Raw genomic sequence first — 16,249 nt, forward strand, 5'->3', positions numbered from 1 at the left:
TAAAAATGGGGACACCACAGATATAGCTTTGTGCACTTACTATCGCTGGATTCTCGTGAGAATTGCAGAGAGGACAGCTTGCACTTCAATTGTGGAGCATGTGCAAACAACTGGCTTCTTCTGGTCCTGAAGGAGATCAGCTACATACTGGAAGTAAAACAAGTACATAGTAAGCAAGCAAGCAAGCAAGCAAGCAAGCAAGCAAGCAAGCAAGCAAGGGATTTGGTGCTCTGTTTACACAACTGCCACACAACACCCCTTCTTCCCTGATTAGCAATCACTGGCCACATGACCTCAGACAAAAGGTTTGGTAACAGAGCACCATTCAGCACCCTGGATACAAGCTTAACATGACACAGTTACGACTCAGGTGATGGAAATCTGAAACTCATCTTATTGCTGCCCTAGTAGGTAAGAGTGGAGGAAAGCAATCAAGGTGCAGTGGGACAACAATGGGTATGAAATATTGTGTGACAGACCCATTTGTTTTAAGATGATTCCCTCCTTTTTTGAGGATCTTGTTCCAGTCACTTAAGGTCCTGGCTTATACGAAGGAGGGTTCAACAGGACAAAGCAGAATCTCAAGATAATCAACCCAGACATGGCCTCTCACTGGCACCAATATACCCTCCCCTTTTCCCATTGGCAGAAACATTCAGTTACTGGATGACATTCAGTGAAGAATCTGGGTTAGCTGTCAAATTCTGAATATGCTAACTTTCATTTTATACAAGACACCTGGCTTCTAACCAAACAGCCTCAATGATATAGTTAAGATAAATACATTTTCTCTACATATTGACATGAGACAGGGCTTGGGATGAAATTTAATGGCCAGTTGAAGGGGCAAAATTTCTTTATGGCTCTTCATTCCTACTCAGTATCCTCTTGCCAATATTGCACAATCCCACTGGTGCTTAATTTTCCATGTAGCCTAGCTTCAGTGACACCGATTAAGCACAACCACTTCTGATTGCCAATAATGCTAAATTGAGTTTACCTAATAAATCAAACATCATTGAAAAAATGTGCTTAAAGTGAATAATTTATTCTGCTGGGACTGAATTGCAGGATCTGGTTCTGATGGTTGGGGAAATTACCTTTATTAACTGGTAATAAGAAGACATCCCCACCCATTATCTTAGTACTGTTAAACATTTGTATTGGAAGCTACCTATTTATGTTATTCTGTAAATTGTTACATTTACCAATAGTGCATAAGAATATCACTATTGTTTTATTATTATTAAATAATAATAACAATAATTTGTATTCCTTAATATTTGGGGAGCAAGTCCAGGTTTCTACAGGCAAAGCTACATTCTGCACTCAGAAAATGGAACCAGTTAGGGACAACAGCACACATTCTTTTTTCTAATTTACTTAATTCTGTTGACCAGAGACTGGGATGGTGCAAAGAACAGGACAGACACACGGACACACACACACACACACACACACACACACACACACACACACACAGCAACAACCTCCTTACCTGGCCTTGCCAGTCAATAGTGTTCACTAGGATGATGTTTTCTGGCAGGGCTGAGTCTGACACTAAGATTTGATTCAGCTGATCATAAACAATCTTGCGAGGAATCTGCTGGGGGAAAGTTGCATGGTTAAGCATGGTTCATTGACATAACTGCTAACTCAAATATAAAGTAAAATAATATCAACTGCAACATGGAGCAGGAATGCATATGTCATGAGAGGGGATGGGGAGAGAAAGAGACGCATTCCTCTTATTCTTGCTGTCTGACAATACTTCTAGGAGCACCTTTTAATACTATGGGAAATTACATTCTCCCCCACAACTTATTTACTCCTCAGCAGGATACTATAATTTGAGAAATGCACATTCCTCATGCCTACATTTATTGGGCAGGTGAAGGGGGAAATACTTGTAAGTCCTGTGACTGTAAAAAAAAAAAAATCCAACGTAAGTGGTTGGTATCTGGAAAAAACTCAGAAAATAAAAAGAGGACTTTGGACAAGCTTCCAAGTCTGACGGATAGTGGGGGGAAAGGTTTTGTATCTCTCATAGCAAATGCTCCTTACCCTTTACTAATTAATCATACAGCTCCAATCTCCTTTCCTTCTTGGATTTAAGTTTAGAAGCAAAAATTCCAGTGTGGGTGATTAGAATGCTAGACTAGGACCTGGGAGACCAAGGTTCAAATTGCAAATCAGTCATGAAGCTCACTAACGTGACCTTGGACTAGTCACTGTCTCTCAACTTAACCTACCTTTCAGGGTTTTTGTGAGGATAGCATGCATGGGGGAGAACCATGTATGCCACCTTGGAGCTCCTTGGAGGAAAAATGGGATGTAAATGCAACAAACAAACAACTTTGCCTACTTGATTCAGGATCTCTTTAGAGCTGACTACATACAACTGGAAAGATACTGCAGTACTTCAAATAAGCTTACAGCAACTAGCTACCCCAACAACAGTTGGCTTTTATCAAGTCTGTATTTAAGGAATGCCACCTCCACTCCTCCTCCAAAATTAGGGAAAGAATGTTTAAGCCCCAGAGCTGCAATCTCTGAATGCTGGTTACCTGTGTACTATGACCCAGATCTGGTGACCTTTCACTGTCCGAACTGTTGGTTCTTTCACTGAGGGGTTTTGAAAGCTGACGCTCTTTGAGTGGAGTGCTGCGTTTCTGCCGGGGCGTGTGCGCAGCACTGTCCATTTTGCTGTGACCGGTAGAAAAACAATGATATTAATGCCTCATCTTCTCCAAACTTACTGAACATGGAAAGAAGAATGCAAACCATGTTATACCTGCAGGGGAACACAGAAACTTTGATCCAAGGTCATTGCAAAGAAACTAGCAGAGTCTCAGAACTAACTGATCCCATCTTACATTTAATACTTGCGAGGAAGCAAGCCAGCCAGCCAACCAACAGAGCCTTGGATTTTTTTTCTAGCTCCACTAAGTTGAGACAATTTGCAAGGGTGTGTTTGTGCCTGCAGGCTTACTACCATAGTGTAACATCTAATATTCTAACACCTTACAACCCCCAAAAACAACACACACTGCCAAGTTTCTAGCCCTCATTACTGCAGAGAAAAATGAACACCCTTAAGGCTATATCAGCTACGTAAAGTGAATGTTAATAAACATAAGGAACCTGGTGGCAGTGGGGGAGAAAGAAGAATGTGCACAACCTTGGGTATCAATTACTGCAAGTTCATGATATAGAGAAAGAGAGCAACTCTCAGAGGAATCACAATGCAATCAGGTAGAAAAACAGTTGAAGATTCAGTCTCGAATTGGATGCTACAAGGAAACCACCCTCTATCCAGTGACATTTCCCAGAATGGCAATGAGCTTGAGGGAGCCCGAAGGCACATCCAACCTTCTGCTGCCATCCGAGGCATTCAGCAAAAGGTGCAAACTCTCATTCTGAGAATTTGATGCCCTCTGTAAATAAGTGGATCATAGAGCTGCCGCCACCGCTGAACAAGGAAAAAAGGAAACAAAGAGGAGGAGCTGAGCAAACAAACAAAGTGCTGCTGAGCATGTCAGCTGCTAAGCATCTGCTTTGCAAAAGGAGAAGCAGGAGGTGCCCTAGGAATGTATCACCTTTGCATTTAAGCAGTAGTCATCTGCTGCCTCCCCAAGCACCACAGAGAAAGGCAGATGTGGCACATTTCAGATAGCAACCAAACAGCAAAGACTTCTAACAGAACAGAGCACTTGGGGGTCAAATTCTTACCTAGGTGCCTGAGTCACAGGAATTTAAGAAGCTGCACCATTTGCTATCAGAAGCTGAGTGCTGAACTCTTGTGATTGAAGAGTCACTACTAGTCACAAGAAAACTGAACAATTCAACTGAGAAAGACACGAGGAGCAATGGGTGGTGAAGGCCCAGTTCTATTGCATCTAGCCCATGGTTTCCATTCCTTGGTCGCACTCCCACAATGCAACATTTAGGCTTAGCACAAGTGAGGCCTTCCTTCTAAAGCATAACTGCCATGCTGGGAGGAAGGAGGTGGGAGAAGAGGAATGGAATAGGGACAGTGTGCAAGGGACAGTGTGAAATGAATAGAAGGCTGATGAATGGGGTGTGTGGAGGGATAGGTGTGTGGGAAGCTGCATGGGTTTGCCTTACCCACCAAGGGAACACAACTCTTGGGAGGGGGGAAAGATTCTCCATGCATGACATATGGGCAGCTGGAGACACCCTCCCCATTCCCACCCCCAAAATATATGTATTTCCATGAAAATTCAGAATGCACAAAAGGGGGCAAGTTCTTGAGCAGCCACTGGCCCAGTGAATCTTTCCATGCTCACCCACCACCACTGCTCAGTAGCAAGTTTTCACTGGGGAACACAGAATCAATCAATCTTGGGAGAGGCAGTCTGAGTCTTAGGGTGGGAGGTGTTGAACACGTAAGACAGAAATGCATAGATCCAGGAGTTAATTTCCAGAGAGATGCCAGGGGTAAAACCTGTCCAAAAGCCACACCTTCTGACCTGGACCACCAATAATGCCATAAGGCAGGTATGGTTACTCAGTGTCGATGGAAAGCATTCTGAAAATAAACTCTGCCCTTATGCCTTGTTGTACCTCCCCCCACCTGCGACCTGCCCTGGGCTGAGAGTTTCCTCCTCATTTATACAACTCACCCCTTTCTTCCTTTTATGCCTTGACAAGGCTACGTAAGCCATGCCCCTTTCCTCTTCTTTCAAACCCCTCCTCAAAATTCTCCTTTTCCGGGCAGCCTTTGGCTTACACCCCCCAGGTCCTCAACTCCTATTGAAATGAAGCCTAAATATGTGTATCTGCAGTTTGCTCATATTTCATTCAGTGCATCTTCCATTGTCCCAGGCTGTTGTGACTTAAAAGTTCATTGAGGTAAGGACACCCCCCTTGGTGTTACTCAAACCAATGTGGGGCAGTGTATGTATGCAATCTAGGTAAATTACTCATGAACAATTTAGTAAAATCTCCTCTTTTCAAGATAGCTAAAGAATTTGATGCTAACCTTCCAAGAAAAGATGGCAGATGCTGTTCAATTGCAGGGAGGAGGAAATGACCTTTTTTTATCCTCATCTTTATCTCTTTGGCGAAAATACAAGCTACTAGTTGCCCTGTCATGGAATTTCAGATATACTGTTGCTAAAGGAAGGGGAATCTGTGGCCCTACAAATGTTGTTGGGACTACAAACTCCCATCATCCCTGACCACAGGTCATACTGGCTGGAGTTTATGGGAGCCCAGCAACATCTGGAGAGCCACAGGTTCCCCACCCCTGCTGTAGCTGACAGAGTGTTCTGGCCAATTTTTGGAAGAGCAATATGTAAGGAAGCAAAACCTGGTGCATACTACCTAGGTGATGCCATGCTCTGAAGATCTCCCTTGCTGGTCTTCATAGGTGTCTTGACTTTTTCTGGGATGACCAAGGTGGTGGTTGAGTCTCCAAATGTATCCTGACCATTTCCTTCCTAGAGAAGGGAAGAAGAAGAGCATTCAGAATTAATATTAGTCATAAAAGTAGGTGATTATACTATTGGTGAGGACATTTGCTAACAGCAGTAAAGGACAAATGTACCTACCAGTGTGTCTCCTTCGTTGATACTGTCATCTGCATTTTTATTCCGGGTAGGTTTCAGTTTGTCCCCCATGGATGCTTCCATCTGGATAAATAACAGCATTGGAGAGAAATAGGAAAAAATGAAAAAAGCAAGCTGTGATTCAGAAGGATCATATTTACAGTCACTAGGTGATTTGTTGTTTATGCAGATTATAAAGCTAGGACCTTTTTACTTCTTAGCATTGGGAGTGACAACAATTGATCCTTAGCATCGAAGGTAAATCACCCTTCAAATCCCTGAGAAACCCAGTTTCCAAACACAAGTTTCTAGTCCTTCAGGAAGGGAACTTGTGTTGGAGTCAGAAGGAGAGGAAAGGCAAAGAATTTTGAGGTGTAATGTGGCCCTGCAGTAGTTGTTGAACTACAACACCCATCACTACTGATTACAAGCCATGCTCTAGAGGGGAGTTTTCCATAAGAAGAGCCTTCAGTGCTGGGGCACATTTTCCCATTTTCTTTGTTACTAAGCTTTAATTGCAGGACTAACAGCACCTAAAGGAAGGGGAGAGGAGTTTAAAAGAACTGCTTCCAAATTGCCCTGCTGTCCCATCCCCTTTTAAATATTAAAAATAATAAATATGAATATAAATCACAGGAACTGTTACACCCGGCCAATTTGATCCCTTCTACACACTCCACCCTTCATTGGAATACAGGTACACAGCTAGAGGCAGATTGGGTTTCATCTTAGCTTTGCAAACAGCATGTAGACAGAAGACAGACCAATCTCATTCATTTCAGACAGGGACACAGCAATCAGTTCACAACAGTGGTTCTGAAAAACATTGTTTCCACATGGACACAACCAGTAGAATATGGTAATAATTCTCGTAAAAGGCTGAGATTGGTTTCCTTCTGCATTAATTAGAATTCACCATAATGATAAGGTTGGTAGAGTAAATAAGAACAATCCATGGCTCCTCCATCCTTGTTACTTACTGGGCTGGTGGCATCCTTGCCGAGGCTCCCTTTGCTGTTAAGGCTTCCAATTTCAGTCTGGGAGCTTGACTGTGACATTCCCTCAAAGAAAGGCCTAGTATAGAACAAAGCAGTGAAATCAAGAGGGGAGTGGGGGGAGACATTCTTACAGGGGGCAGGGTAAAAAGGCTGACTGACATTCGTAAAAAACAATGTACCGTAGTTAGATCACAGCAGCTATTCTTCTCCATTTAGAACTTCCACTTGCATTAATAGTGGAACAAACCTTGGCTTTCTTTTATAGATGATCTACAACAGGGATGGGAAACCCTTTTTATACACACCTCTCTCTGGTCTCCATTCATGAAAGGAAGAAGCATTATCAGAGTTCAAGAGCAAATTTCCAGCCAGGCAAACATGCTTGAAGAGGCTGTGGAGCAGGGACAGTGAGAGATGTGGCACAGAGCCCAAAGTGGCAGAGAGGCCTGGAAGGTTGCATTCAACCCTCGAGCTTGAGGTTCCCCACTCCTGATCTACAATAGTTTACTCCCTCCGAAAGGCTGAAATTTGACTTCTCAAGTAGTACAGTGGGGAAAATACTACTGCAGAAGCCTCTGCAAAATTTTAACTCATCACCACATTGTTTCATTTCTTTATAGCCGATGACAACTCCAAACTCTTGGTTCAGAGTTCCCATTCTCTCAGGCTGGCAAATAAACATAAAAAGGGAAGCCAAGGCACAGAAAATAAGCTATTTGGGACAAACTACAGCTCTGATACCTTAATACAGGCATAGGAACCTTCAGGTAAATCAGGTCCACACTGTGAATGACAGCTTTCACCTTGATCCTTCCCTGTTGGGTTGTTTGTTTTAATCTAACTCAGGAAGACTCATCTACCAGGAACTAAAATTTCTGAAGAACAGGAGAGGGTTTCCTAAGGAAGAAACCTGGAGATGGGAGGGACCATGGCTTCAGGAACAGGACAGAAGCTGTTGGGTGTGTCTTGTTACTAGGGAGAAACTGAATCCTTTTTAGCTGTGAGGTCACTTTTACTAAACCCATGAGAAACTTGTTGCTGCTTTCTATTGTGACCAGGTGCAAGGCTAATAAAAATAAAAATAAAAATAAACAACCAACAACCCAAACCTGCCCCAATCTACTTTTGAGTCTCAAGCTTCATTTTCCTGTCTCCAACAGAAAGGAACTCTGCTAGCTAAACAAGGAGCTGTAACTGTACTTCTGCTGGTGTGGTCCATACTTCCTCCATAGGCATTTTAACCTCTCAGTTGGGAGCTCCTGTTCTGCTATATTGAAATTTGGTGGGGTGTTCATGGTAGGGGTTACCAAGGACCTTCTAAAGAGTGGCATGGATGGTTTAGAAATGTCACTCCCTTTCAGATTCATTTTTTGCTATCCTTTTCCCCCAAGACATTTGGGACTTTATTAGTTTGTAGGAATCAACTTTCATGATCAAGTTTTATCTTTCTGCTAGGTTTTTTTTAGTTTACTGTTGTTTAATTAAAAAATAAATTAATCAACTTATCTGTATTACATTTTTGTCACATCATTATGTATTTTGCTTTTATTGCGCTTGCTGCCTAGTAAACAAAAACTGCTTTCTAATGTAAGAAACCATTCTTGGTTGAAAAGGGGCAAGACACAAATAGCTAATACAAGCGTGCAGTAGAGATGGCTGCATTTCTGGTCACTTTTTGTTTTCTGCCTGGTCCACTAGCTGCAATTAAATAGTGGCAATGTGGCCTCTAGACCCAAATGGCATGCCTTCCCAGCTAATTTTTTTTATTTTATTTAGCTGACTTCTTAAGCATTCAGCTCAAGTGAATAGGGGGTAGAGACACAGGGAGAAAGCTTTGACTGGCTTCAGTTATCTGGGCAGGAAAAACAGGAAATCAGAATGGCTCACAGGCAAGCCACACATGCTGAAGTTGGGATCAATTGTTTTTGACAGAACTGTAACATAATCCAACCACAAAGATTAAGCTTCAGTTTAAAAAATGATTCTGTAAAAGGAAAGGAAATGGGCGGAATACAAATCCCAAAATCAGGGAGGGGTGCAAGGTCCACCCTTCATGATTTCCACACACACACACACACACACACACACACGGTGTGACATATTATGGAACAGAATGACTGCACAGGGAACTGAGTGGGTTGGCAGCTACAGTGGAAGAATCCTGTTGGAAGAGAATGTGTTTCCTTAGAATGGAGGCCAGAGGAAGAACTCTCTCCCTCCCTGCCTCAATTATGCACAAACTTCACTTTTTCCTGCTGCACGCTTAGAACTACAGGACAAGGTTCTGCACATTTCATGCAGCCATCCAAATACGGCAGGGAATGGAATTTAAAAGAAACTCAGGAGTGCTTGAAAATAATCCACCCCTGAAAATATGTCATGCACGTCAACAAGCATACCACACAGCATGCACATATATTTCCCACATAATTCAGCTTTATGAAAATCTTGAGGCTTTGTATTTTAAAGTTGCTGGGTCTCAAGGTGGCAGAGGAATGTTTTAAAAACAGTGGGCATTATCCACAAAAGGTTCCAGAATCAAACCATAGAAGTCAGACAATACTTTCCCAAGGACTGATACTTGGTTAAAGAGCCCTAAAATTTTAACATCTGACACCAACCCTCTTTATGCATAGTGATGCATTCTGTCACTTCAGTCACTCAAAAATAGAAATCTTTTTGATGTTAGAAGAAAACAAAACTTAAGCATAGTCACTCAGGCCTCAGAGTTTTGTGGAAGAACAGCATATCAGCAGTTTTATATCTCGCACAGGAATCTTGGTTCCCAGCTCTGACACACACGAAGGTGTCCAACTTTTCCAGTCACACTTACTTGAGTTTTGGCTTTGGTGTGCTGAGGATGCTCTCTGTATCTTCCATCTCAGGGCCACTGTCACTGGGGTTGTACATCTCCAAGCTATCATAGAGCTCATCCAGATCCTCTTCTACCTCCCGGATCTGCTCCCTGGAGACATGTTCCAGTCCAAACCCGACCTGTTAAAAAAGGCATAGTTACCAGGGTGCTCAAAACTTCTAGGCTCCAAATACACTACTTCCTATTCTTTAAGACAGGCCCAGAATTATTTGTTTCTCAGAGGGGCAACTTTCTGCTAAGTTGTATGCTGTATCTTCTTTCTGCATAGTGATGCAAATGTGTGGTTTTTGAAAGTTTCACCTGAAAACTATTAGCAAATTTTGTGTCTTCCTTCAGATCACACAAACAAAACTATATTGCTTTGTATTCTTAAATAGATAAGCGACAGACACATCTTATAATGAAAATACAAGACAAAAACAGCAAGCCAAATCATCTTCTGATTGTACCCACACATGCAGACACCTGAATCTAACTTCCAGAGGTAAAAGGAGCCCCTGCTACTGAAATGTAAGCAGGGTTCTTCCAGTTTTCTCCAGGCCATACCAATAATCCCAAAACTACCCTCATAAAACTACCCAGTCAGATGGGCAGGGTATAAATTATAATATAATATAATATAATATAATATAATATAATATAATATAATATAATATAATATAATATTTACTACTATTACTACTACTTAGGAACTTTGGAAGCTGCCTTATACTTCCAAAGTAATCCATCTAGCCAGTATTGTCTACATGGACTGACTTCAGGGGTTTTTCCTCAGCCCTACCAGATGCCAAGGATTGAAACTGGAATCGTTTCCATGCAAAGCATGTGCTCTACCAATGAACTTCAGCCCTTCTCTTTAGATCAAACATTGCCAGGTACATTTCATGTGGAAGTTGCCATCATTGAATATCCACGTATTACCATGGCTTTTGCAAAATAACCAGGAACCACACTTACAGGAATCTAGACCATAAATGTTGCCATACCTACCTCATCCGATACCTTGAACCGCTTCAGTAAAGCCACAAACTTCTGCTTAATATTTGGCTGCTGTGAAAAAGAGGTACCATTTACTTATTAGAAAGGCCACCTATCAGTTGACTAGGACAGGCACAAGCAGAGTTCTTGAGACACAGTGCATGATGAGTGCTGAGGCTGGGAGGGTGAAACACACACTGAAAATCCTAAGACAATTCTCCCCACAATTTAGCATCCCTACCACAGAACATGATGGTAGCAGATTTGTCAGAACACCACACCATATATAGCTGAACCCAAGTAACACAGTGTGTTCAACAAGCCCATAAACCTATACCAAATGGGAGGGGGAAATAGTAGCTCTGCAGCACAATGCCAGAAAAAAAACACCTCTGCAGAACCTCTGCATTACTCAAACTCTCCTTCCAGTAACTGGTCCAGAGCAACACTGCTTAGCTTGCAAACCTGATAAGAATGCAACTCTCAAGAGTTCAGCTTTAAAGCGTACATATTTCATGAAGGTAGCTCAGAAAGTTAGTTCTCAAAGACTCATCGTTAAAGCTAAGCATTAAGGAGCAATGCATACAAAGGGGGGGAGGGAAGATCTTATAAGTGCTTAATTTATTAAAAAGCAGGTCAAGACTGCCTGGAAACTCTGCTGCTACCCCCAGAGGTGTGGGAATGTGGTGGTCAACTAATGGTTGTTCTCATTAAGCTTTGCTTGAAAAAAGCTCTCAGATTCTTTTTGGTCGAGTATCAAAACTCAACATCAAAGGTCAGCTACTCATTCTGTATCTTGGTACTAAAACAAATCTGGTAACAGTCAATTAGACAGGTATGGCTGAGTACCAACATGGGAGACCCTTTTTAATACAACTTCTAATCACACACAAACCAACAGAAGTTCAATATTTGGCACATTGTGGCCACACAATACAGGAGGTAAACATTTGCTCTTCTTGAGACTGTGAAGCATCTTCACTGGTGTATGTTATAGCCACCTATGCCTGGTCTCTTGGGATTACCAAGCAGACAGATGCAGGATGGACTGGAAGATGGGGGGAACGAAGAGGCAGGCCCCAAACTCCTCACCTGACAAGTCCACTTGCAGTGCTACTCACCCGAGTAATTGCAGAAGCTGAGGTCAGTTTCCTCCTAGTCTTTTTCACCTTCCTAAGGTCCTCCTCTTCATAAAACAAATCCTAGGGGGTGGGAGGGAGAAACCACTTCAGAACACAAACCACCCAGCCACACAGTTATGAACAGGGTCCTCCAAAGCAGGACAAAATCTCATTCTTTGCCCATGAAACATTAGGGATACCAGACTTGGCATTTTGATCTGGCTTCGAATGACCTGTGTAGTTCTATCTCATGAGTTTCATTCATGAACACAGCCATACTTGAAGATTCCATGATGGTCAACACTGGCCAAAGCTACTTAGGAAGCCTATGTATCTCATTCTCAGCCATTCCTATTCATGATATTAACTGGTAACAGGTTCGCCTCTTTTATCTTAACCTCCTCTGATCGTTGCTTGGTCCCAGCTCCTGCCAACCTCGCAGTTCAAAAGCACGTCAAAATGCAAGTAGATAAATAGGAACCGCTACATTGGGAAGGTAAACGGCGTTTCCATGTGCTGCTCTGGTTTGCCAGAAGCGGCTTTGTCATGCTGGCCACATGACCTGGAAGCTATACGCCGGCTCCCTCGGCCAATAATGCGAGATGAGCGCGCAACCCCAGAGTCGGTCACGACTGGACCTAATGGTCAGGGGTCCCTTTACCTTTACCTTTTACCTCTGGTCTATGACACTTTGAGTCGGCCTTCAGTATTAGAAATGCCATGGTCTTGTCCTAAGGCACTTTTGGGTTGATGTAGTAACAGAAACAGAAAGTGTAACAAGCTGTTCTTTATCAGTAGATCCACTAATCCCTCCTGCTGGGTTATGTTAAAGATTCAACTTTAACAAACAACAATAGATGGTTCTTCATTTGCTGAATGCTGCTCAAGACAGGTGAACTAATATCAGTGTACTGGAAGAAGCAAAGATACCAGTGTTGAAGCAATGATTCTTCAACATCAATTTTGTTGGACTAGTCATGTTGTGCGGATGCCTGATGTCTTCCAAAGCAACTACTCTATTCCGAACTTAAAAATGGAAAGCGTAATGCTGGTGGTCACAAAAGAGATTTAAAGATTGTCTCAAGGGAAATCTTTAAAAAATGTAATATAAACACTGACAACTGGGAAACACTGGCCTGCGAGCGCTCCAGTTGGAGAACAGCCTTTACCAAAAGTGTCATGGGTTTTGAAGACACTCAAACTCAGGACTCAAGGGAGAAACATGCTAAGAGAAAGGCACACTTGGCAAATCCACATCGTGATCAACTCCCACCCAGAAACCAATGTCCCCACTGTGGAAGGACGTGTGGATCCAGAATTGGCCTCCACAGTCACTTATGGACTCATTGTTAAAACTGTGTTTATGGAAGACAATCTTACTCGGCTACGAGTGATCACCAAAGAAAGAAGAAGAAGCTGCTCATATAACATTTGCTTATAATTTGAAGAATTCCTGGTCTCTAATATTGGTTGGTTAAATAAAGCATGGGGCATAGTTTGTACGGTCAACCAAACCATCAAGAGAGATGGTTTGTGTTATTATGCTAATCTGGTTTTTGTGTTCAGACAGTATTTGTATAATTTTGGTTGGAAGACTCTCTTTCTTTCTTTTCTAAAGTGGCATACAGCCAACTCCCATGAACTCTTTTCTGCTACACTATGTTCTTTCTAATCAGCTTACATCAGGATTTGGTGAGCAACTATTTTTAGAGGGCTCACCTGGCTCCTCCTCAGGTTTCCAACTCAGCTTTAATAAACAACTAGAAAAGGTTAAAATGAATCTAATGCAATAAGGGATATTGGAGAGGGAAGTAGTACACATAAACTATTATGTAATCATCTGTGAACAGGTGTCAGAGTTCCCAAGTTCCTTTAGGAGTCTGCTGAGCGATTCATTCACAACATGCCCTCACAGAAGGGACTGATTAGGTGAAAGGAGAAGCTTACCTGTCCATGTAGGGGGTCATCACTCCCCTCCTGTTCAGAAGAGAAGCTCTCCTCTTCCTCCTCTGAATAGTTGTCAATGTCAGGAGAGCGATCTGGGGGATAGTTTGAGAGTTATGAAATGCCAACTTGCCAAACTTGCAACTAAACTGAATACATTTTCATATGCAAACTGGAGTCAAGGCTGCCCCAGTGTGAAGATTCAAGGGACAAAGGTCATGCAAATTCAGAAGAATGTAAAGCAAGAAGGCATCTGGTTGTTGAGTGGCCAGCATGTTGTGCCCCATCAGAATATGTAACTTCCCCCCACTTTTCGTTGGTCATCTTGTCTTACTGATTATACATGTCATGAAAATCAGTTCTAGGAGTCTCATGGTGGGTCAGTAAAGTGTTTCTTGCATACAGCACAATGAAGTGGTAGAGTACCGCGCTGTACCACTTCAGGGTGCAGGTGAGATATATTCCTTTTAACAAAATCTTTTCTTACATAAAAAAATCTAAGTCCTTAAAAAGTTTATTTCAATATGTGCATGCTGCCTTTCTGTGCAAAGTCCTCCCAAGGCAGAAAGCATAAAAAAATAGAAAACTAACAAAACAGGGAGTGAGCTGGCTGAATCTGTCTCTGATACTAGTTTTGCTTTCCCAGTTGCAGGGGGGACGGCACTGTTTGTTATCAACCGAGAACCCCCCTTTATGCTCTTCAAATTCAGCAAACAATCTACCCTTGTTACTTCAGGATCTTATCACCTCACTTGACTGTTTGTGTAGATTAGATTAGATCTTAATTTTTGAACTGGCAGGAATGCCAACAATTTTAACATTCACAGAGTCCCAGAAATACAACAAACACATTAGGTGAGCCAGTAATAAATACTGTAAAATGGCCCCATTAGTACTTGACAGTAAGCCATAGTTAGGAACACCACAAACAAGCAGCTTCAACTCATGGTTTGTTTAGAGAAAATATGAATGATGAGCACTGGGCCACATGTAACACTAAGCCAGCTGCTCTATCATTTGTTTTTCAGCTCCAGGCGGGGCAGAGAAAAATGGGGATAACTGAGGAGTTTGCACTAGCATGCTGCTTGTTGGCAGTAAGCCTTAGCTTGTTTCCTACTATGGCTTACTGTGTCCTTCAAATCAGGCCAATATGAGCCTTTTGGATCATAACTGAAGAACATGATATTTCTGTATCATATCGGGGAAATGAAGCAACCGGAGGGATCTGCATTTAAATATTCATCCAAAGGGTCGATTCAAGTCTGACCAGACAGCATAAGTAGCTATGAAAATCATTGCATCTGCATAACCCCCATGGGTGCCCTCAAACTTGATATTTCTCATTCAGACTGACAGCTAATCATTCATTCTTGAGGATGGGGCTTACAAGCAAAACAGCACAATTCAAGCTTCACAACTGCCCTCTCCAGTCAGCCAAATGCTCCATCAAGCCTAATACATAGTCACCTACAGCAAACATTTCCCAGATATTTAGGGGAAGTAATTAAAGAGAATATAAACATAGGCTAGAGCCATTATTTAGGCAGATATTTCACAAACAAAATCTGCTTTTATGGTTAGCCTGACAAAAGCAGATACCCCTCTCTTTTCAGTGTGTCCATGTGCCATACAAGTGACTTCAGCTATCTGAATAAGCTTTACAATTTGAACTTGCTTGTCTCCTACATGCAGTAGGGATTAGGAAATGGAAGTATATTATGCTGGCCTTAGTGGGATACCATCTAACACACGGGCTTAAACAAGGACTTTGAATCTGCTTGACTGCTGCTCCTTCAACTCAGACCTAAGTTACCAAAGTCTATCCCCAGGTCTGGCAGTAGGTGTTGCTTTTAACCAGGCTTGAATCCTGATTAGTGAACAGTATTAGAATGGCAGGCTTTAAGTCTCACAAATGCAGACTAAAAGGACAATTGTGCCCAAATCCAACCCCATCAGCATCATTCTCACTAAGATAGCCTACATGGAATAGAAAGAATACTGGGTTGGGTTTGCAGAGATCTGGGTTCAAATCCTTACTCAGCCAAGTAGCCAACTGGGGAAACCTTGGACCAATCATTCTCCACTTAGCCTAACTCACAAATTGGTTGCAAGGGTAAATATCATAATACCGTACTGTATTGGCCCGAATATACCGTAAGCCGCACTTGAATATAAGCTGCACCTTTAAAATTGGAGGGGGGGGAAGAAAAAAAAAATACCCGAATATAAGCCGCTCCATTTCTTGCTGCTCCTGGCTGCATGCTGGGCGGGGGTGGTGGTGCTGCTGCTGCATTGCCGGCAGCCTTTTCCCTTCCTCTCTCTCTCTCTCTCCCTTTGCAGCCTTGGGGAGAGGACAGGGCGAGCACCGCTTCACCACGCTCCTGCCACTGTTTGCCCCATGCTCCTGGCTGCATACCGTAAAATTGCAAATATAAGCTGCACTTTTAACTTTTCACGTTCAGAATTTGGAGGGAAAGTGCGGCTTATATTCAGGCCAATATGGTACCTCACCACCACCAAATATACACAGGCATGCCACCCTCAAGAACAATACACAAATGTAATTTTTAAAAAAGCTGTCCCATTGAATATCCATTTAACAGTGGATATTAGTTCATGTATCTTGTGTCTTTCTCCACTATAAAGAGTATAAGATCATTTTTAGATTAAAACTCTGACACTATGCAACTAAGTGAACCCATTTCCATTATTCTCAGATAAATGCACTAATACCACTGGAGCCTAGTGTAATGACTTCAT

The 16,249-nt window shown here is 42.3% G+C and overlaps 1 protein-coding gene across 3 annotated transcripts in view; it reads right to left on the bottom strand.

Moving 5' to 3' along the window:
• Positions 1–16,249, bottom strand: part of PACS1 (phosphofurin acidic cluster sorting protein 1) — an 80,177-nt gene that overhangs the window by 21,676 nt on the left and 42,252 nt on the right. Inside the window, exons 6-15 of one of the 3 annotated variants that reach the window (XM_060269481.1) lie at positions 13,493–13,584; positions 11,546–11,626; positions 10,437–10,493; positions 9,405–9,565; positions 6,554–6,647; positions 5,577–5,657; positions 5,350–5,465; positions 2,568–2,706; positions 1,499–1,606; positions 41–147 (exon numbers count right to left, since the gene is read on the bottom strand). In XM_060269481.1, the coding sequence (XP_060125464.1) occupies positions 41–147; positions 1,499–1,606; positions 2,568–2,706; positions 5,350–5,465; positions 5,577–5,657; positions 6,554–6,647; positions 9,405–9,565; positions 10,437–10,493; positions 11,546–11,626; positions 13,493–13,584 (1,036 nt within the window). Of the gene's footprint in view, positions 1–40; positions 148–1,498; positions 1,607–2,567; positions 2,707–5,349; positions 5,466–5,576; positions 5,658–6,553; positions 6,648–9,404; positions 9,566–10,436; positions 10,497–11,545; positions 11,627–13,492; positions 13,585–16,249 lie in introns of all 3 variants that reach the window. The other 2 variants (XM_035097679.2, XM_035097680.2) reach the window with 2 other exon arrangements.

This window comes from Zootoca vivipara, chromosome 17 (genome assembly GCF_963506605.1).
Source record: "Zootoca vivipara chromosome 17, rZooViv1.1, whole genome shotgun sequence".
NCBI classification, from domain to species: Eukaryota; Metazoa; Chordata; class Lepidosauria; order Squamata; family Lacertidae; genus Zootoca; species Zootoca vivipara.